This window comes from Lathamus discolor, chromosome 2, assembly GCF_037157495.1.
Source record: "Lathamus discolor isolate bLatDis1 chromosome 2, bLatDis1.hap1, whole genome shotgun sequence".
Classification (NCBI taxonomy): Eukaryota; Metazoa; Chordata; class Aves; order Psittaciformes; family Psittacidae; genus Lathamus; species Lathamus discolor.
In genome coordinates this window covers 24,127,480-24,150,885 of record NC_088885.1, presented here as the reverse complement: position 1 = coordinate 24,150,885, position 23,406 = coordinate 24,127,480, and the positions used below count along the sequence as shown (strand labels likewise).

At 38.1% G+C, this 23,406-nt stretch overlaps 1 protein-coding gene and 1 long non-coding RNA gene across 2 annotated transcripts in view; one reads left to right on the top strand and one right to left on the bottom strand.

Annotated features, from left to right (window-relative positions):
* Positions 1-12,028, top strand: part of LOC136009112 (uncharacterized) — a 54,100-nt gene extending 42,072 nt beyond the window's left edge. Inside the window, exons 6-8 of the mRNA XM_065669183.1 lie at positions 2,180-2,207; positions 7,567-7,649; positions 11,813-12,028. Of these exons, the coding sequence (XP_065525255.1) occupies positions 2,180-2,207; positions 7,567-7,649; positions 11,813-12,028 (327 nt within the window). The remainder of the gene's footprint in view (positions 1-2,179; positions 2,208-7,566; positions 7,650-11,812) is intronic.
* LOC136007809 (uncharacterized) overlaps positions 1-16,903 on the bottom strand; it is a 56,779-nt gene extending 39,876 nt beyond the window's left edge. The window contains exons 1-2 of the long non-coding RNA XR_010609866.1: positions 16,815-16,903; positions 15,047-15,165 (exon numbers count right to left, since the gene is read on the bottom strand). This is a non-coding gene — a long non-coding RNA (uncharacterized LOC136007809). The remainder of the gene's footprint in view (positions 1-15,046; positions 15,166-16,814) is intronic.
* Positions 16,904-23,406: the final 6,503 nt, after the last annotated feature.

Sequence of the window (23,406 nt, the reverse complement as noted above, 5' to 3'; positions counted from 1 at the left end):
GGAGCACAACAGCAAGCATGGAATGTGAAGAGGACTTTGGGAATTACACCGAACACCTGCAGCTCCACTAGAAGGCAGATATTCAGCTCTGCAAAAATGACTCATACTAATTTGAAAGTATAGAGGAAAAGCTTTGGCAGCACAGTGAAAGCAACAACTCTCATTCCGTGGAAAAAAAAAGGCTGTTCTTTAGAATACAGCATATTCGATATCATTTTAATCTCACTAGGATCATTTCCCAAGATCAAGAAAGAAACTGTGGGTGACCAGCTAATCAACATTTCCCTGCGAATAAGCACTATTGAAGAGCTCTAGTGCTACTGATAAACAGGTAATTTCAGACTTGTTATAAAGCTCTAATTATTCCAAGCCATTTTTGGTAGGAAAATAGGATGATGGGAATGGGATGGCAGAGATGAGATTTCAAAAATGTCCTGGTTTTTCCCCAAATACTTTTCTGTAATTTCTGACAGTGCTGCTATTTTTTAATAGAAGTAGCAGTTGAAAGATCCCAATGGGAGAACATCATAACATGTGGGCAAGGTTTGGCAGTACAGATGACTGCATTCAAACCTCACATCTCTTATGATTTGCAAGCAAATCTGCATTCCTCCTTACACTACAGCTAGAGTTTATTGTGATTTTGGCTGTCAAGGCATTAGCACTCTGCTGTTCCCAATAAAAATAAAATGACATTACAGAAAACAGGCTCTTCAGATTTCCTCCAGGTAGTCTATCCAGCTCCTGTTCCTAAGGCTGCAACGCTGTGGACTCTAGCAAGGATATCCCTGAGAATACCACATTAAAAGTTGACATTTCTTCTCTGTAGGAAAGACTTTTTTCTCCTTTCTTTAGAATAAAAAGACATTTCAAGAGTTTCCCATGAAAGTGAAAAGTTTCCAAGTATTTTGTTTCCAAATAGTCAAAATGACTGATTTTTCAAAAATATCGAAGAAACTGAAGACCATGACAAAATCTAGCTTAATGCCCAACCCCTAAGGTAACAACAGGAACTTTGAGACAGCAAAGCCCCAGCCCCAGGAGTTCATGGGTGAGGCTGCAGACTGGGAATGTGAGAATATTCCAGCTCATTGGCAAAGGTGTTCAGAGCTGGGTTTTGTCACAGAGCAGGCTTTCTAGTTGGTTTATTTAAGTCCTCCTTTCCACACAAACAACCATCAAAAAAACAGAAAACAATATCTTAGTCTTTCTTTCTCCCAAATATGGAAAGAAGATTGTTCTGAGCAGAATGAAATGTTGGAGTTTGAGAATTTGTGGTGGGTTTTGGCTTTTAATAGCTTTAAGTCAATTTAAGAAAGAAATGTATTGACTTTCTTTTCACTCAAAGTATCTGTAAATTACTTGGATTGATATAAATAGCTATTTTCTTGTTAGGGTGGGAGAAAGTAGTTTATGTCTGGAAAACTTCAACAGTGTCTACACGAAAGCCCTGAGAGAGACCCCCAGCATGAGCTCTCAGTTGCACAACAACAGGCCAAACTCCAAGCAACCAAAAAACTTGTTGGGCTTCTGGCATCCAAATGCCTGTGACAATTCCTGGCATCTATAAAACCCCATAAAAGTCCCACGATGCTGAAGAAGTGAACTGTTACTGGGGTCTACTACCTCCTGCCAGGCAAACAAGCGTGAAATGATGAAAACTTCCTTATGATTTGCTGTCAGTTTTGTAAAACTGACAGAGTCCCACAACCATTCCAGATGTGATGAATCCGGATGAGTTCATTTTCTGACAAAAAATAATAGTGGTTTGACTGGAGAACATCCAACCCATTCTATTCTTGGAATGGATAGAAATTCCATCGTACTAGACTTCCTCTTGTTCTTTGACCTGCTACAAAATGTGCCACAGCTAATGGAGCCCAGAGCAGCATGCTTCAATTGGTCAGGCATCCAAGCATGTTTCTCACGCGTATCTCATTTCAAGGAGTACCACCAGTTTCACACTAAAAGCACCTTCAAGCACTTCCACACAAACATGCTATCCCTTTCTCTGCAACTGCCAAAAATCTTTTCCCTTGGAAACAGAGTTAAACAGCAGAGATTACATAAAGACCCGTTTATATTTAGAGAATTCATTCAAGCACAGTTTGCTTTTGAGAATGACTGGGTTTTTTTTTGTAAACAACCCTAAATTTGTTCTGCAATTGAATTTTTGCAGGTGAAGAGGCATGTGTCAGAGCGTTACAGTAAGCCGGAAGAAAGATAATGATCCTCTGAAAAACAGGTATCCCCCAAAATGTGAGTTTGACTAGCTACGAGCAACACTGGTTTCTACCCTTGTTAGTGGGTACCTACCCTCATGTGACTTGTTAAGTGCTGCGCTTATCTGTCTATCCAGTTCCCAGTACTATGCTCAAGCAAGCATGACAGAGTGATGGCAGTCTCAGAGACATCAAGTTCCTAGCAGTTCCATAAAACCTCGACAGAGTTAAGCTATCAGTGCCACCCATGAATGAAAAAGGTGCAGTGCTTATTAGGTACCAAGTAGCCCAACATCAAAAGCCCGTCTAAATGATTCCCCTGTTGGTAGGGCTTGAGCAAGACCTTGCATCTTAGGCTGTGAAGCCAATCACCAAAATAAATTTGTAGGAAAGTAAGTTTCCTTCCCTTTGATGCTTGCGGAAAGATGGGATTTTTGTAATGCAAGAAAGCAAGACAATATTATTAGGAGATACCCTCCCCCCCCCCCCACCCCCCCCCCCACCCCCCCCCCCCACCCCAGCAGACCAGTCTTGGTCATTTGCTATTTCTCATTTAGTTACAGGGATTGATGCAATTAGAAGGTTGTCAGTTTTGGATAATTACAGACTTGGAGTCAATCTGGCTATGACAAGTCTTTGTGAGACAAGGTGAAAACAGCTCACACAGGCAAAAACTTGTCTATCTTTTAACAACTCTATTAGTCAGTGTAATAATATACCTAACACCTCCATACAGAAGACGCTTCATCAGTCTTTACATTGGCATAGCTTGCAAGTGATTTTGAAGGAAGCTTTGTAAAAACAATAGGTGGCAGAATAACTAGGATTTTGTGTGAACAGCAATATTGTCACCTGTGTTGCCACATTAAAAAAGTTATATGAAAACAGAACATTTTGTCACTTTTTGAAAGACTTCTGGCACAAAGTCGTCTCCATATTTTAGATGAAGTGATGGACATACTCATACACTGCACAAAGGAGGAACAGGGAAACCAGGAACCTCCCGCAGCAAGCGAGAAGAGGCCCAGAGTGGATATTGTAAAGACCATTATGATTTAAATAATTTAATCTAATTTGCAGAGCAGAATGTTTGAATTGCTAAACGTTAAGAAAGCAAGCAAACCATTCCAAGATCCTTAAGCAAATTACTGACACACAGTGTAAAATCTGCAAGTACTCAGCAACAGTGTAAATTTGCATTTCATTAGTCATCCCTGCTGAGATATCTCAGATGAAACAGTGGGATTCACATATGTAATTTAGTGCAAGAACTATTTGACCCTGCTCTAGTGAAATGTATAGTATATTCAGTCATTTTTATGCATCCTTCTTTGCCAAATGCTGATGTTCCTTTAAAAACCCCAAAATCTAACTAATTTAGCTTCATCCCTGTCAGAAAATTAGCATGAAATGACAACTGGCTTCTTTAAGAAGTGTTGTCTGGACTGTTCTGTTGTACTTAGCAGGATGATGCAGTGCAACAGATGTTGCTAGGGCCAAACCAAAGAGAAAAAAGTAACAAAATGAGGACTCTGACCTTATGCTTTTGTTTAAATTTATCCTTGCTTAGTAAAACACTTAAACACCTGTCTTGCTGACTCAATAGCGAGATGGTATCCACTGTGTATCTAGTACTTACTTATACAACTGTCTTTTATAATTTCCAAGTGCCTCTGAATTATTCACAACAGACTTGATAGCAAAATATTCATTCTATCACTGGAGAACTAAAGAATATACACTTCCCCTTTTTGTAGCTTCCACCTATGGGTGGGCCCATTGCCTTGGCCCAGGGGTCCAGAATAGCTCACGTCAACACTGCTTTTGCCTAGCAATACCCAGCACCAGCCAGTCAGTTGACTCTGCACACCACTTAATGCAAACCCTGGCTCTACAGCTGATCCATACACCTCCATTTTTAACTCTGTCAAAGGCTTTTCTAGCACACGGTTCATGTCATGTTCAATAGTTGTCTGTCCTGTGCTCAACACAGCAGTTTACCTCCTTGGGCTGCAGTACAGATCACATTTAGTTTCAATGCTGCTTTTAAACTTCTCTAGATGAAACCATTTCATATCCATGTAGGTGACCCATTATCACAGTCATGAACTCACTTACCTCATGTAGCTTGAAGAACATTGGTCTAAAGATCTCTCCTCCTAGTCCCTCATGGTCCCTTTTTTAGGTTGAGACATCTTAAAAACCTTTTAAAGGCTCTCTAAGCATCAATCTCTCAATGCTATTGTAGGAAGTCGTGTGCTGTTGTGGAATGGCAGTGGATGACCAGACTGATTGGAGGACCTGCACAGGAGGACTCTCCTGCCCAGTGGAACAATCTTTGTTCAAACCCTATGTAGCTGCTAATTTTGTCCTGAAAGAGACCTAGTTATTCCATTCCAGGTGAAATTTCAGAACTGATCTAGCAAGTAGATGGCACATGCAGTCAGGAAAATAAGATGAGGAAACATAGCAGTCAGTCACACTAGAAAGCACAGTGGGATAAAAGCAAACCAAGCAGTTGGTACTGAGGATCCTGTGCAATTCACTTTTTTGGCATGCTTTTACTTCAGACTTGAGTTAGCCTGATTACTCAGACCGAATGTTCCCACATTTCAAGGTGGTTTTCTCTAAGTAAGGGGTCCTGCAAGCCTGTCTAGGCCTGATAAGTCTGCACAAGCCAGACACCACCAGAAAAGACCTGACATTGAAGTATTTACTGCCTTTTGTTTGCATATGGCAATAAGCGATTTGTGACAGGTCATCAGATATAGGTCCATAGCAAAGTTGCTCATAAAATTCAAATTTCAGTCTAACCACTGGATTATCCTTTCACATGGAGAAGGGGGCTTAAAGCTTTATCAGTGTGTAGCTGGCAAATGGAACAAGTGATTATCTACGCACACAGGGCAAAGGTAGAAAATACAGTTAGCAATGACATTTTAAGCCTTTATGTGAAATGATCCATTACTAACTATATCCTTTCTTTTACGTACCATATCTGAAAGTGTGATTATGATCAAAATGTCATTTTAAATTGTATTTTCTATCAACTTTGTAGCATTTAGAATAAACTCAAACTCTTTTCCTGTAAAAAAGAGAAACTGTACTCTTCTCAGGCACATAGCATAAAATGAATAATTTACAGCTCCAGGACAGAGATTTCATTTTAATTAGCAGTATAATTAATAAATCCTTAGTGTGCTTTTACAAATGGGTAGTAGTTTGTAAATTCTCAGAAAACTGGTTTTTACATGATGATTTGAATAGCAGCCATGTAAATCTGAGCAAAAATGAGCTCTTTTACAAGACAGGCAGAAAAGCAGGAGGAAAATGTATACAAACTTTGCCATTACTTCACTTAGGATTTGGTACGTATGGTTCCACGTGGACTTTAGTACACAAATAAAAAGCTATTTAAGATACTATTTTTACCAATGCACATGTGAACCACAGAGATCATGAACAGGAAGCAACGTATATGCTGTGCAACAGCCAGTGTGAACAGAAGGTGAATTCCAGAAAAACCCTTTAAAGGAAATCTGTCACTTTCTTCCGTTCAAGTATGTCTACTTTGACTCAAGAAAACTTACAGCTGATGTAATTTTATCAGATTTTTTATTTCAAGTGACCTGAAACTGGAATCCCTAATTTCAGCACTAAGTTTACCGTAACCAGACAGAATTAGACATTAAGAGCAGAATCTCTTAATCTTCTGATGTAAAGACAGAAGATGCAGCTGTTTCAAAGACACTAAAGCTTTGACACGTCTAATTAAGGGTAGTGGTGTAAGAGATTAAGAACTCAAAAAGTGAAGCAACCATCAACTGCATTTGGACTGCCTGCATGAGAAAGGGATTCTGTTGTGTTCATCTGCATCTTGCACTTCTTGATGATGAAAATTTTAGGGCAGACTCCTGGCCTCCTTGAAGTCATGGCACAGATGCCTGGATCCATCCTTTATCAGAACTGCCAACATGGGGCAATCTGGTAGCACCAGTTTATATATTAGGGAGTAAAAACAGGGAAGGAAACTATGGTCAAGACTTGTGCTCCTAAATATATTAGAAGTTAGGACCTCTTGGAAATATCCTTCAAAATATGCAATGAAATAATTTGCTTTACCACTGAGAATGATTTGAGAGGGAACTGGCAATCTTGTAAAGCTTTTTATATTGAAATCTATGTGATTTTGTTTGGATTTGCTGAAACAGCCTGAGTGAAAAAAGCACAAAGGTTACTGACGCTGTCTTCCCTCCTTTGCCAGTGGCAGGAAGTCTGGGACAATGAAGCATTTAAAATTTCAAATCTTCATGTTTTCAAGAAGAGGGAATATACCAACACATTAGGGAGCAAGCAGTTCATACAACAGCAAAAACAGTCTTTGAGTCAGAGCAGTGCAGAGCAGTGACCATTACACATCTGAAGTTGCTGTCTTTTTTTTTTTTCTGCCACCCTAAATATCCAAAGAACAGGCACAGAAAAGCAAGCATAACCTGCAACAAAGAATCATAAGGAAAAAGGCTTGAAGGAAAGAGGAAGCAGCAAATTTACAAAGATCTGAGGCTTGAGGAAGTGTTGAATAATAAATGTTACTAATTTACCAGACATGGGTGGATATTTGAAGCAACCCTGGTAGTCAGCAAGAGTTTTGTTATTCCCTCCCAGAGGATAAGAAACTCAGAACCCTATTACACTAATTTTCCTCTAGTTTTTTAGATGCAAACTTCTGTTTTGATGTATGCATTGCATTTCTAGGCAAATTCTGTTTCAAACCCAGACGGTATGGTCAAGGTAGTGAAAAAACAATATTACTGCACTAAGGTTATTTATTTTTAAAATTTCCAGATGGATCTAACAGCCCAATCTACCAATTCCAAACATGACAATAAAGAGTTTTTATTTATATCATTATTGTTACTAGTGGCTTTGGAGAATCTGGAGAGATTGGTATCTATTTATAATTTTATGTGGTGTCAAATATTATTAAGGAAATACTTATGCTTGCTGCTTCGCACCTGCAAAACTCTCTTTTGCAAAAAGACTTTTTTCCTGTCCTTTTACTGGCCAAAATATTCATTGGTAAAATTATCTTTTATGTGACCATAAAATCAGAATCAGGATCCAATTCATAAATTCCTTTGAGGTAGGCAAATATTTCTCCCATTACACAGGAAAAGTAATGAGTCGTGTAAACTGAGAGATTTTTGCTTAAAGGCAGATTCTTAGAACCGGAAAATTCTTGTTTCATTTTGTTCATTTCTCTATACATGGATGCTTAAGGTCATCTTTATAATTTTGTAATATGACAATATCTCCATCTACTTTCTCCTGGTCTCCTCCACAGAACTGACTGAGAACCATTCACTTGGTTATGACCAAGATGAACAGAGGCATGTCATTCGGATCCACATCGTGCCTGTAGTCAAAGTCAGTTTTTTCCCTAGCAAAACACTGAGTTCAACTTACCCTGTTACTGACTGCAGAGCTGACGTAATTACACAGTTTTGGTAAATTAAAGTGAATAATCAGTTCCTCAAAAGTAAGCAGGTATTTTCTATTGAAATACAGGCCTTCTAGGTTCTTCCAGCTGACTTTACCATCTCACCATCATCAGATGAAACTTTCTGAAGCCGGTTTATATGCAACATTCTAATTTATTTCCCCCATTCTAGCAATAAAAACATCTAAAACATCTAAAAAGCTTTTCCCTTATGAACTGGCCAGAAATTGGAGACTGCTCTTTGCCTAAGGTATCTTTTGTGTCCCCTGGGCCACAAGACAGCAGCTTTGGGTGCCTGGCTATTCACTTATCAATTCCAAGTTGGAAAAAAAAAATAAATCAGTTCCAACATAATTTTTTTTTTAGCTGTCTCTGCCCTTTTCTGTCCATCTTATTGCATTAGGAAATGGAGAAATGTGGCAAACATTAAACTTACATCAAGAAGTTGTGCTTTGGATTCTCTACAGCTGACTTAGAGTTTCACTGTTCAATGCTTATGAAGTTTTATCTCTGGAAACTAGGTCCTATTTGAACATGTTAAGCACTTGGTTATTTCCACTGACAAGATCAGTTTGGTTCCAAATTAGAAACTGTCTAACCTTCAGTAGTTTGAAAAAAATGAGGGTTAAAGAGATAGAGCCTGTATTTGTTGAACTCAAAGTGAAAAAATGCCTAAACTCCAAGTAACATTTCTGAGCACACTGGTATTCAGATTCCCATCAAACATTATGGATCAGATTTTGAACTTGTCCAACAATGTAAGAGAATCTCAGTAGCCTCCTAGTGAATTTTCCATGAATCAAGATTGATGATAACTCTTGCATGTGAAACCTCAAGCTACTCCCTTAGAAGACTAGCACAGGAATGAGGTCAAAGAAGTTGCAAAACCTTAAGCATTCTGGATCTCAGGGTTATTTCTAAACACCAGCTGAAAAATATAAGAAGTTACCTTTCCCAGTGGGCTGGTCTAACTTCTAGTGCTGGTAACATTATCACTAGGCTAGGCAAGAAATTTGGTGTGTTTGAAGGCAGAGCATCATTAAAAAAACCCCAAACAACAACAACAACAACAACAAAAACCCCAAACACAAAAACAAAGAAAAAAGGCACAAGTAAAAACAGAAAGTGATTATTTAATTAACCAGGAATATTTGCAAATGGGGGAGGAAGAAATCTAGTTTTTGTGGAACATGGCTCTTTCTCTTAACATTTCTTCCTTTAGATAATGAACTATCCCCTCCTTCTTTCAAGAATATTCTGGAGAAGAAACTCCAATATTTTTTGTGCTCAAGTCAACATTTATAAAAAAAGAATTTTAACCAGCTGTACATACAAGTATAGCTCTGTTCCCAAGATACCAAGTGTGATAAGCATCTTACAGTGATTTTTTACCAGTGCACATCCTGTATCTTTCAGCACAATCAATCAAGCGCAGCTCTTTTTTACCAATATGATTTACCTGAATGTTTCTGGAGCAATACTGTAAGAATGTGCCCACGTCCTCAAGAGCCTGGATTGTAAAATTATATGATTTCTGAGAAAGTATGGCTGAGACTGATGTAAATTGCACCACTGCTCTTGCTGAGGGATTTCTGCAGAGTAGCTTTTCTCATGCATTCTGACTTTACCCTAAATTACTCTTCAGGAAGGGGCCTCATTCAGAGGTGCTGAGAATCCTCAGTTCCTCTGAAAGTTAGTGAGATAGTGAGGTTTTTTGCACACTGCTATGGGATGTTAATATTTTGAATGCTGTTTCAAAACTTGCCTATCTCAGCTGGCTGTGGTTTCTGCTCTAATTTGGGATTTGGCTAGAGCACAACATTCACATCAGTCCTATCTGGACATCAACAGTTACTTATGTTTCTTCATTATTCCACTTTTACCAGCTGGCCTATTATGACATCTCACAAGGGACTGTATCAGTTGCATGAGGTTATGCTACATCTGTGAGCATAATGTAAAACTGGGGTTGGGAGAACAGGGTTTTCTCACAATTGTGGGCAAGCAAAATGGAAACTTTACAAGAATGGGTGCTAAACAGTAAATTAAAAACCTAGACATCTCCTAGTTTATGAATTACTGTTACATGAATGAATTGTGGTACCACAAGAAATCACAGGAACCAAGGAAATATACAGTTAAACTGCTTAAGCAAGTCAATAACTCTCTTTGCTTATCTATCCAGAGGCATTCTGGAAGTTTAGGATTAATGTTTGAAAGTGAAAAAAGTAATCCTTAGAGCACTTCAAATACTCTACTGTGTAAACTGCAATGAAAAGTAGTCGGCTTCTAAAGAACCCTGATGGAGTGGGAGAAGAAACACTCAACTTCTGTATTGACTTCATATCACTGAAAAGGCTATCACATTCTCTAGGTAAATGAATCCTAAGCTAGGATAACATGACTGCTGAAATATTTCCCTTAAACTATATGGTGGCATATGACAAAAGAAAGACTCCAACAAATCCGAGTTAATTGATATCAGCTGAGAGACTGCCCCCAAAATCACAGTTTTTCTTCTATTTTACGAATCATGAAATTGTATTCATATTTGTGAAAGTATATTTCATGCAGTAACACTTTTATGTCTGTGGATACAATGAAACAATATGCATGTGGTGAGACAAACCAACACCTGCATCTTCTGTGTCCATGGGTGCGGAAGAAAATGGTACAACACATAAGACTGTACTGTGGCATTCAGTCTGCTACTATTCGATTACTGCTGTGAAGAGAGCTTTTGAGAAGCTAAAACAATGATGTTATTGTTGTCACCAAACAATACTGCTCAAAGAATCAGTGCTATATATAAACTCCTAAGAATGTTTTCATCAGGTTGGGAAGCCAAGTCTTTGTGAGGGTGAAAAGAAGTTTTAGTAACTGAACAAGTGTCCATTCTGCACTGCATTCCCCAAGGGTTAGAAAAATGGCAGAAGTCTACATAGTTTATGGCATATCAGCATTTTTTTTCATATGCAGAACTAGAAAAAGGAAAATATATCTTTGTTTTATATGGATTTTCTTTAGCCCTCAGACTGCCGAGCTATTCTTCAAATGCCTTTCACTAAAAAGACTTAACATTTACCAGAGGATTGGGCAAATTCCTCAGGCATTAGAATCATGGTTGATTAAAAAAGCCTGCATTTAGTAATTAAAACAGTGCAACTAATCCACAACTTGAAATATTTTGGAAGCATATCGTAGGGTGAATAACACAGCTGTCAGTAAAAAAAAAAAAAGGCGCTTTTCTCATAAAAGATCAGTTCACGGTTTAGGCATCTCCAGGTCCCCCTCCAGCTATAGTGCACTTTTGCATAGTTAGAGATTTTTAATATTACTTAATAGCCAATATAAATCACAAAAGTTCATAACAGTGCAAGATTTCCTAGGGTTGGTTTAACACTTACAGAGGGCAGCAATTTGCTGTATTATCCAACTAATGCTTACATAAAAGTAGCTTTAATTCAAGCGATGTAATTAATATGGAGTTTATATATTGCTGGTCATCCTTTTGTAAGAGCTTTGCCATTCCATATGCTATGTGGTTTAAAACTTTAGATTATGTAATTAGTCATAACAGACGCATCAAGAGAAGCCTCAAGGAACCAAACACTGGATGTAACAGTGGGAAAACCCCCTTTCCTTTTCTGTCATCTTGCTGGTGGATGTGATCTGCTTTTCTCACATCTGTACTGCTTTATCAGAACTTGCAAGTCTCGCAGAACATGTGTGGCAGCCTCAGTAAGAGCACGTGCTATTTTTCTAGCCTGAACGAAGTCAAGGTATTTTCTTGTATAGATTTTTCAGTCAAGGAAGTAATAAGGGAATATTATTCACAACATTTCCCTGTGCACCAAATTTCTGTTACTTCAGTCAATAAATATAACAGTCTCCCAGTTATGTTCCTCTCTATCAGTCATAGATGAAAAAAAAAAGTCTTTTTTGCTGTAGAGAAGAATAATGAGGATACTTACTGTGTCAGGCATTTCAGAAACCATGACTGGGGCCACGATCACCAATAAAGCCACTTTACTTGTGGCTACCATTAGCAGCTGTCTCTTCATACCTATACATTCACTCTTCACAACAGGAAGGCAAACTTGCCACAATGGAGGAATTGAAACCTGAGAAGCACCCATTACACAAGCGAAGGTTTAACATTGATGTCCGAGACAAAGTTTGCTCAGCAGCACCCTACCAAGCTACCAGCAGGTACAACTTTGCCAGTTCTCCTCTTCAAGTTGCATCAATCTTTATAGACCCTCAGTTACAAAAGGAAAAAGACAAGAGGAGTGGAATCATATGAAATTCAGTCCAAGAGATAAATAACACATAACGAGGTAGCTTTTTTAGGCTTGGCTGGGAGGAAAACAAATTACTGAGTTGTGAGCTGGAATAAGCTCATAATCCATTTTGGGGGAATTTTACTTTCAATATCTTTAGGCATTAGGACTAAATAAAGAAAAATAGGGAAGATTTCATTTCTATCTTTTCTGTACTATGCATATTTATGTTATAAGCTACAACTGACAAGTAATATCTGCTAGCACCTTCATATTTAAACTGATCACACTGAAACTGCTCCATTTAAATTACAGTTTCTTAACAAAGGGTGTACTACTGCTTACCTTTACCTCTTACAAAAACTGCTCTGCAGCCATTCTCAAATCAGAGAATACAAATGCACATAATGAAATTCGATCACACTAAGATGATTGTTTCTGCCTTGATTGAAAGGCACTACTAGATCCCTCCAACATTTCTATAACCTTCCAAAAGAAATGAACACCATTTCTCTGAGAAATTTTCCCTGCACTCCCAGTTGTCTACTTGGTGCTCAGGATTACAAAAATGGAAATGTAAAATACAGAGCTGATGGGATAGAGAACTATAAAGAAGCAGTTATTTCTAAAGGGATATGCTACTAAGAAGGAGAAAAATGACTGTTACAGCTGAACCCAGGACAGAACAACACAGGAGAATCACCAGGTTTTTAACTGCTATTAAATTTAACCCAGAGTTTTAAGAATAAAATAAATAACCTTCTCCTCATTGATCTTGGGTATTTTAGGGTTCAAAATTAGTATTTCCTTCCACAGCATATAGTAAATTGTATGCATACATGTTTCTGTATATATTATGTTAATAACATCAAATAAGAAATCCTTGTTTCAGAAAAAAAGCATGCCAATACAGAGACCCATCTGGGAGAAAATCTTACTAGGCTGGTGGCTGTGGATCATCTTAATTATATATGTTCTCTCACAGCCAAACTGCATCATGATGTGCCCACTTTCACTTCACTATAAGGCCTACAAAGCTGAACACTGACATTGTTTCCTTTTGCTCAAAAGGGGTGGCATGGGAGAAGGCTAAATTGGCTTTAACCCAAGTAAGAAACTGCTTACATCCAGGCAAGCAGTTGGCTGGCTGGCCAGGGTCAGAAGTTGACTCTTTGTTCTTAGTAACTTGATTCAGGACTTGGTTATTACACAGCCCTTATATTCTCTCCCTTGTCTTTTCATGATACTTGTTTCAGACATTGGGACTGAATCCTTCATGTGTATGAAGTCACAGCAAGCTTTGCTTTTGTCTTTGGTGGGAGCAGGATCCTGTGTGAGCACACTGAAAACTCCACCTCCCTTTAGTTTACAACATGTCAACGCATTTTTTTAGCTCTATAGAAAGTACTGTAATGTTAAAACAGATGTGTGTTGTAGATAGGCAGGGAATGGCATACTCTGTGCTGATTCTAAATCAAAACAGTGCTATCTCTGTAAGCTGTTAAAAACACGGCCTTCTTCACCAGCCAGCAGTGTAAGGAATTCTCCGCTGGTAGCTTGGAAAACTGTCAGCCATTTGTTTCCTAGAGCCAGTATTACCTGCAGTTCTCGTATAAAAGTGTTTGCAATACACAAGAAGGAGGAATGGAAAACAGACATGAGACTTCTCCGTACATTTCCACTGTGTTCACATTTTAAACCCTGGGAACCATCAAATAAAGGGAGGATTTTATTTTTCACTCCGATTCCCAACTTGCTTCATTTTTAAAATCAAAAAACTGTCACTACCTCTTCCCTCTGTGTTCAAATCTAGTGACAGCTTTCAATGCGTTATTTTAATTAGGCTTCCAAATTCATTCATAAGCTGTCCAGGTCAAGGAGAATTAAAATCAAACACAGGTAATGTATTTCTGCATAATTTCTACAAGCAGTTATATTTGACTTGTATCCAGAAGAAAAGCTAGGAGGATCCACATGACTGGAAAGGGCATCAGTGAAGTCTGACGTTGTTTAAGCTTCTGGAAGCTCTACTCTGAACTCTGCTGTGCCTCTGTTACTCTGGGATTTGTATGAGACACACGTGTTTAGTAACTCTCAAACAACACACAGGTACTGGAAATAAAAGCTCACCACTACACTGCATAAATTATTTATGTGATAAGTTGTATTTTCAATACACGTGATAGATTCCTCATTTATATGTACATCATTCTGGACACCATGCATTAATAATGCCTCATCTACAGTTTTAATTATTATTTTGCCCTTGTTCTATAATTCACCCTTCTACTTCCCCACATCTTCAAGTCAAGTTTCAAAGCAAGTGGTAAGATATAACCTCCCCTAAGCTTGTAGTTATGCTGAAAAGAGATTTTAATGATTATTATAATATTCTGTATCTTCCAGAGAGTCAAAGACAAGCAGTTTTTCAGAATTTTCTGTATTTATGAGACAAAACAGGAAACCCTTCCTCAGTTTTTACTCAGATTTTACTAGTGATTACTTCCCAGCAACCCATCCTGACATTCTAATTTTAGCTCATCAGCAGAGAAGAGCCACTCAGAAATATAAACACACACAAACCCTTCCTGGGTTTTCCATCGAAGTGCAAGTGCAAAGTTTTTTACAGGTTTGCTGGCTACTTAAGATATTTTTTAAAATGCTTGATCAAAACCTATTATTTACTACAATGTAGATAAAGAACTGGGCTATAGAGGCTTTTATCATCCATGAGAGTGAGCTAAGTAAGTTTGTGCACCTTAACTATGAATTTTCAGACTTTCAAGCATTCTGTAGCTTGTGAATTTAACCTTACCTCTCAATTTCTTGGGCTTTAAAAATCCACGTATAAATAACTTTCTGCTAACTGCAACATTCTTGTAGGAGTCTTGTGTTGTAATTTATTACTGTTCATGCTGAATTGCTTTCAATTAAAAAGTGGGTTTGTTAAGGCATATACCATTTCTGGTTCCTTCCACTTTAGAGTTTCGCTCTCCTTTTATGCACACTGAAGATTTTTACACAACTGTAACTATCAGTACCTTTAATCCCAGTGATGTTACTGGCAGAGAAATGAGGTTCTTTCTCTTGCTCCGCCAGGCAGTTCTGTAGGGTGGTAGTTCCCATGTGCAGACACCTCACACCAGCTGCTGCAAATTTTCTGTGGACCAAGTGACAGAGCACTTCACTGTACAGAGCTGTCAATTGAGATCTTCTCACAAGTGCTACAATAAACTTCTGACTATCCAAACTAAGCTATTATGACGACAAACACTGCATAAAGTCCTGTAAATGCTAGTAGAGCAGCAGGCTATTCTTTAGTCACAGGCTAGGGGTTCTGAGGTAAGACTGAAGGGCAATCATTTGCCTTTTTTTGCTCTCTCCATTTCAATGCTAATGACCTAAATACTGAAGAAACTGAACATACAACTGTACTCCTCTGGAAATTACAAATGTGATATTTATTTTACTCTAATAGTCTGCATATCATGAACAAGCAAAATGTATTACATTTTAATCATCTTAAAATTAATTTTGTTATTCAAGTTGCCATATCCCTGTGTGTAACCAGGGGAAAACCTATTCCTTCAGGAGATGCCTGAAAAATATTTTTTTCATGTTTTCAAGCCTGCAAAGTAAGTGGTGGTTAAATGCATTTCCAAATTATATATAGATATAGTCTTTTCTGTGGTACTGACTGTGAAACAGTAACCTCAACATTTAATTAAAATAAAATAAAATGTTTCACAATGTATTCAGCTTCATCATTCCATTACAGTGAAGCATTCCTGCACTGACTTATCATTTGTCTGCATGATTTCTCATTTCCTACAGTGGCATTTCCTTTTGAGATGAAATAATATTGCTATTATTTTCTCACTGCATCCTAGAGTTCCGTTTTAAAGACCAGAACTGTTTCAGTGGGCTCTATGTTTCCCCATAAATGAACATTCAGGATCACCAAGTTCACCCAAATCATCCTCTGCATTTCTGTAATACTATCTACAAAGTAGTCTTTGTGAAATAAATTCATTATTCACAAAAAAGATGTATATGAGTTATCAAAGAAAATAATGTTGAGACAACTGAAAGTATTCTACTAGTCACAAAGTTTGGCAAATACTTTTTGGTTAAAACCTTGCACAAATGTAAAAAATATTTAAAATTTCAATTTAAAAAAAGAAAAAAACAGAGGAAAAAAGAGTACAAGGACTAAACAGGGATTAGGAAACAGTAAAAACACTTGAAGACCTATCCTATAAGCATGGGAAATGCTGATATAGTGCAGCCTCTTCAGGAAAAGTGCATAAAAGGAATCAGTATTCAAAGAGTGCTACTTAAATACAACTGTTAAGTATAAAAAAAAAAATACCATAAATTGTTTAAAGAAATAGTGATTTTTTTGTTAAAGTGAAAATTTATATTGCAGAGCTCAGAGCTGTTAAGAAATATATTGAGCAATTTGTTTTGCTGGATTACCAGAGGTATTTAGTTCTTTGTCTTCTAAAAATGGTTTCTATTTTTTACTATTTTAGTTTGAGACAACAGAAATGACTAAGCATCATTATAGCTGAAGGAGACACAGGATTTTCATGGTTTATTTAACAAAGGTTCATAATAAATAACAAAGTTCAGAAATTCAGAGAAGAGAGTTAGAAACACAAGGTTAATATTTTTAACTTTAGCACTATCAAGATGAAATAAAAAATTAATTTTCATAAAGCTACGTGTTTCCTTTCAATTTTGAGACCTCAAATAGCAGGAATAGAAACAGAACATTTTGAGCAGCAGGGGGGTTCAGAGTCATACCTTCTCACTATATTCAACTGCAATCAGATTCTCTTAAAAGAAGATTAGCCTTTAGCAGCCAATACACCAGCTTCTCCTGCGATACCCAGGCTCTGATGGTCTGATTATGTATTTAGGTGTGTACTAACTTACAAGGGCCACTATGAGTTTCACATCTACAATAAGAAACGTCTCTTAAAATTATTCTTGCCCTTTCTACTTTAATGTTAGGTGGCAGAAGGAAGTGAAAAAAGTATGGTTTAGGGTAGAAATCTTGTGGGAGATAGTTGCGTATCTTACATCGCTCAGCAGGAAGCCAAATCATTAAGCCTGCACAGAGCTCTTTGCTGCTGGAAAGAAACTGGAGCAGAGAAATCTATCCTATCTGCATTTTGACTCAGTTTTTAGTAGAAGTGAAAGTAACCTGAAGATTTGCCTGTGCCCTTGTTTCCCTCCAAGATAGGAAGTCCTCCTGTGATAGCACCCACTGGGGTCACAGAGTAAAAGTGCTGTGGATCATTTTGGATGGGGCTATACTTCAGTCAAGGCAGGTCTCAATATTGCAACAGAACTGCACAAGGCGGCCCAAAGAAACAGCTAAAACTTCCTCCCCAGACACTGTATGTTGTTGAGCAGACACGCTCAGTAAAACAGAGGAATAAACACTATCTAGAAACACAGTGAAAACAGGCATATATACAGAATTACCTCATCACCTGTAAACAGCCATCAAAGATATCACTCTGTCAATATAACAAGGCGGTTAAACTTAGCGGCTGCAGCTGCCTCTCAAAGGTGCTGAGAAAGGCAAAACAGAGCTCCTCTTTGAGGCAGCTGTTCACAGGGCAAGTAAAGTTTAGTGTTAAGAACTCCAACCAACTTTCCCACAGTACCATTATCTGCAGACTGGTTTGGAGGAATGAGTGAAGCAAGAACCTTGAACAGGAAACAGACTTGACTGCAGACAAGCTGGACACTGGTCTAGAAGTCTTCTACCCTTTTCCCCAATAGTGGCAGAAAATAGCAGCAGCTGTAATAAATGCTAAGGAATCTGGATTATTTTAAATCCACTAGGTTTCACTTCCTTGGGCTCAATAGGTTGACAAATGTCATCAGCAATATTTAAAAAGAGATGGTGGATAGAGCAAGAATCTCAGATTTCACAGAAGCAGTCAACATTCAGTCCCAGAAAGTTTTCTTCCCCCACACCAAATTAAATGAGACTGAAAATTAATGTCAATTCATTTTCCTTACTTAAAACAAACAAATAAATCCTTACTGACCTGTAAAATGCAGAATATAACAGGCAAAGGTCTGGTTTAAAAATGACTCTATCACTCACCTACAGAAAACCACAAAACCCCTACTCTGACAGCTTTGCAATGTGCCTGGCTATATGAACTGTGACTTAATTGCTAGCAATCATTTTCACATGCTGCTAATCAGTTTCAATTTGTATTACAAGCAAAGCATGCACTGTTTGAGCAGCTGATTTTAGAAGCAGTTTTTAGGAGGTAGTGCTGATTATCTATGATATCTGAAGTGTGCAAACTGTGTTTTCTCTGGGTGCTTTATGTAGGAATTAACTGGTCAACAATGAAGATACTTAGCTAATCTGAAAGCCTGATCATTTGGGTCAAGAAGCAAGTTCTATTTCAAACTCTACTCATAGAAGGCCTGAATTGCAACTTACTCATATCCTAGAGATGTTTGTGACTCAAAATCAACTTCTCCTAAATGACTGGCTCTGTGTAATATCAAAGCAGAGCTTCTAACAGTCTCAAGAATAAATAAACTATCACTTTCACTTCTGCGAAAGTTTGAGTGCTTTGTGCCTGTTGCCAGAGCTCCGTGCTGTACAGATAAGCTTGGTTGATATAACCCTTCCTGATTTCTGTCACGTAGCGAAGTAGCATTATTTTAACAGGGTAAAAAAAAAAAAAAAAAAGAAAAAAGAAAAATAGGTGTTCTCTGAACTATCCTTTTTACTTTTGATCACTATGATATTTTTCTCTGCAATCTCTAAAACTAGCTATGAAAGTCCTACTTTGAGAAATCCTGCTTCTAAATTCATTACACATCCTGCGCAGTGACGTGAGGACACTTTCTGTGTAAACACAGAAATGGTAACCCATGTGAGGATTTTATGCCCTTGTTTCTAGACAAGATTCTAACCTGTCCCCTGCAGCTGAGCAATCTAATTGAGAAAAAATAGTGCAGACCTACAGGTTCTCCCAAGGTTGTAGAAAAACTCACATGGTTTTTCCATCTGACTTTGCAGTTGATTTATAGGCTGTCACCAAATCACCGGGCAGAAGCTAGCACAAAATGTCTTCTGCAAGCTTTGATTCCTTATTCATTATCATGTCTTCTTCATTTAAATTCTATTGAACCAAACCCAGGATTTCCTCTCCCTTTGTTGGATAGCTTCCTGTCCCTGCAGCTGCCTTCTGTGATGTCAAAACATGAGTTGTATTGCCCAAGTCCACCAAAATAAATCAGATTTGAGTGTTTAATCCTTTCAGCATCTCTGAATATCTGAGTTTAAACAGCAAAACCTCCTGTAATGAGGCAACTCTTCCCCTTCCCCAGACTTCTTCGCAAGCAAAGATTTGGCATTACTTGCCTTGAATCTTACACAAGTTACTGAATATTTCCTGTTATCTCTTCTCCTTTACTGTAGCAGAAAAAGACTTTTACTGCATCAAAGTGTTATATGAGCAGGTTTCGCTGTGTGTATAATTACATATCATTCTTGCCTTCCTATCTGAGCTAAATCAATTCTTCTGGTGGCAGAGTCCGCACTCTGACTCTGTGAATAAAGCATCAGTTGTATTGAATGTGCTGGAATTGGCAGATGGTTGGTCAGTCATTCAGTTTGATATTAATTGCTTCTTTGAGATCCCTTGCAGAGAACAGGACAAAATGCATAGTGTCTTATTACACTAAGAAAAAAATCACATCTGAAATTCTTTGATGGATGATTCATCTGCCTAGCAGACAATGTGCTTTCTCCTTAAGAGTTAAAACAAATTATTAAAAAAATCCACGATTAAAATATTATTTCCTACCAGTGATGAAAAAACAAAAAAACCCCAGACATTATTTTGTTTGGAAGAAAAAAAAAATATATATATATATATATATACTTTTTTGTTACTATTTGAACAATACTTGTAACTGATGAACAGGGAGATTTTCTTTTGCAGGAAGAAGGTAATATAACTGGTTCATTATAATTATTTATTTATTTTTTAATTCCTCCTCACCCATTTATGGACATGTTCAGCTGTGTTCACGCGTCACTTGTAATGGTTCATGTTGGAGACTACAGTAGCAAGTAGTAGCAGGATCAGGTAAAATCAAGTATATTTAGAACTTGTTTTTAATGACTGGACATCTGCAAGATGATCTAAACATCTGGGTTGGGGGCTATAGGTCTGCCTTTCATCTATTATGTTGGGTCCACTGCTGGAGCCAAATAATTTTCTTCAGGTATAGAAGGTACCTCCAGAAACTATTCAACATACTTGTAATTATATTCATACTTCACATCAAAGCAATTTTTTCCTCAGTATATTAAATGTGTCTAGAACCTTAAAATCATTATGTATGATTTAATCTCAAATTCATTACTTCACAGACATGTAAAATATATGCCACATTATTTATTCATTGGCCATTAGAAATACATAAAATAGCTCTAAGCTTTTTAAAAGTGTGGCACCCTTTCTTCTGATAGTTATGTACTGCTATTTCCATCATAGCAATTACAGCAGGTGCCAAATGGCACCTATTTCTTTTTGATAAATGATTTGTTCTGCAGTATTTAAATAAGTAGTGTGTCTGCTCACCCTAAATATTTTTTAAAAAGAGGTAATCTGTTGAAACTGGAGGCTGTGTGCATCTGACACTGTAACATTTCGCTAGGTAAGGAGCTAAATGACTTGTTTCAAAGGTCTCTCCCACATGAATGGACACAAAACTTTAATACTATTCCTACGTTCTCAATTCTGCACTTTGTCTGAGTCCTCTTCACAGTAATATTTTCTTTTCCCGTCACAGTGGACACTCCAGTTTTGCCCTCCTCCTATCCTGCTCTTGAAGTCACTGTGGATAATACCTGGACCTGTCAGATCATGAATGATTAAAAATTATTATGCTTGTAGACAGAGTGTACAAGCTGAAAACTTGTGATGATGGTGGTATCTTCAAATAAATCCTGTGTCATCATCACAAGGTATTGTATCAGGTCTCCTTGGGAAAGGTAGTTTTGGTACTCTGTGTGTAGTAGCTCACTGTTAAAGGTGTCATACTTTTCCCATTTAGATCTACAGATAACAGGGCCATTCTTCTTGTACTTTTGACAATGGCTTCAGTTAGTCTCTCTCTTGCTAAGTACACTGACTCCAATAACAACCCATGTGCCAAAGGCAAAGGGGCTTCAAGAGTGAGAGGTTTTATATTACAAAGGTCAGGAAGATGTTCTTTCTTCTCTAAATATGTGGCTGCATGATGTCTGAGCAGCACTCTTGAGCATCACTCCATTGTGTTCCCATTAATTGTAAGTAGGGAACAAGGTGTAACCTAAGATGTTGAAAAGCTTTAGGTAAGCTTTACAGGGGGGTGAAGGTGGCTAATTTACCTGGGCTTAGTGCTTGGCTGATGCAGCTCTGCTGCTTCCATTTCTGAAGTTAATGTTTGTTCACAGATGAGCTGTGTAATGTGTACAGACCAAGTCATTCAAGGTAGGCAGATGTTTCTAACACAGCAATTTATTCCATGGTTTAGAAGTCCAGAGAACTGCACTGAAGCTGACAGACACTCAGGTGGGAATAATAGGACACAGTCACAAAATTCTGTCTGAAGATATTAAAAAAAGGAAAAACTATCATATCAGCTAATTTGTTAATCATGCAGGTAAGATAAAACTTATTGCCAGAGAGAAGGTCTGCAAAGGATATTCCTAAAATGGAAGAAAGCACGTTCAGCTGCAGCAGCAAAAGAGGAGGTTGACACACTCAGCAGAATTTCTGAGTTTATGAATAAAGATGACAACTGAGTGAGAACAGAGCCAAAACTCAGAGTAAAGACTACATAGTAATATTCACACCTCTAATGAAGCCAGAGTTTCTGTCTCTGAATCTTTTTTGCTTTAAATATGACATTTTTGGCATTTTGCCTCATTTTGTGAGTGTCTTAGTAGCGAAAAGAAATCCTACCCTTAAAGAATGTTTCATTTTGCTTTTACTAGTACAATACCGTGCTAACAAACTCTGAGATCAGGGCCACATTAACATCAGAGAGTTAGGCTCAAAACCAAGCAATAATAAAATCCGACCAGAGTGCATATTAGCTTCCTGAACAGTGTCCTGCCATACACACAGGTTATCCTGTTGTTATATAGGTCTCCAATTCAGTTTTGGCCATACTGGCACTCCTATATATTTGTTTCTGGAGTTACTTTGGAGCTAAGCCATAACTGAAATCTAAGTCACTTCTTACTAGCCCCATAAATTTGTTAGATAGGGAAATGTTAAAATAATGTGAAAAATTACTCCATCAATTCCTGCTGCCTTACAAAATATTTGGCAGCCTAATTTCATTTTCTTTAGACCATCTTGCAACAAGTTTGCTGGAAACATCATGTTTAGACAGATTTACTGTTGGTTTGGATTTTTTTTCTAGTGCACAACTTGCAACAATTTTAGCTTTTACTAAAGTAAAAAGATGGATGGAAAAATGTTATACACAAATATTTGTAAATGGTTACAAGTGGAGTTGCTCAGGGGCCTGTCCCAGATCTGGAGTAGGAGACATCATCAAGTTTTCAATGATCTAAAATGGAAGGAGATGGGAGTGAGTGTAGCTGGTACGCTCAAGGGCAGGGCTGCCATTCACAAGGACCTAGATGGGGGAAACGAGCTGACATGAAACACATGAAATTAAGCCAGGACAAAAGCCTTGCCCTGTGTCTGGGACAGACTAACACACAACAAGAAACAGACTGGAAATGCTTGTTTGGGCAGCAGCTCTGCAGAGAAGGGCCTGGGGGTCCTGGGGACAGCTGGATAAGCCTGAGCCAGCAGGCTCCTGGCAACGATGAGGGCTAACAGCACAGGGTTGCATAAGCAGGAGCACAGCCAAGAGATGAAAGGAAGTTAGTCCTCCTTGCTCAGCATTTCCCTGACCATATCTGGGATGCTGGGTTCAGTTCTAGGCCCCCCAGTATGTGAAGGTTGTCAATAAACTGCAATGATTTCAGCAGAGAACTCCCAAGGCAGACATGGCTTGCCCAGTGAGGAGAGGCTGAGGGAGTGGGGACGGTTCAACCTGGAGAAGGGAAGGCTTCAGGGCACCTGCTGACCCCAGTATGTATAGAGGTTACAGAGTCAGGCTCTTTGCAGAGGTGAATAGTGGCAGAATGAGAGACAGTGATCATAAATTGGAACAAGGTTTGGTTTTATTTTTTCCTGGATATAATGAAAGTAATTTTACTGTGAGGATAATTAAGCAGTAGAGCAGGGGCAGACCTAGTGGGATAAAACCCCAAGCAGTCTGGGTGTGTCAATACAGGCCTCTTGTTGGTTGCAATGTGCTCTCTTCCTCTAGC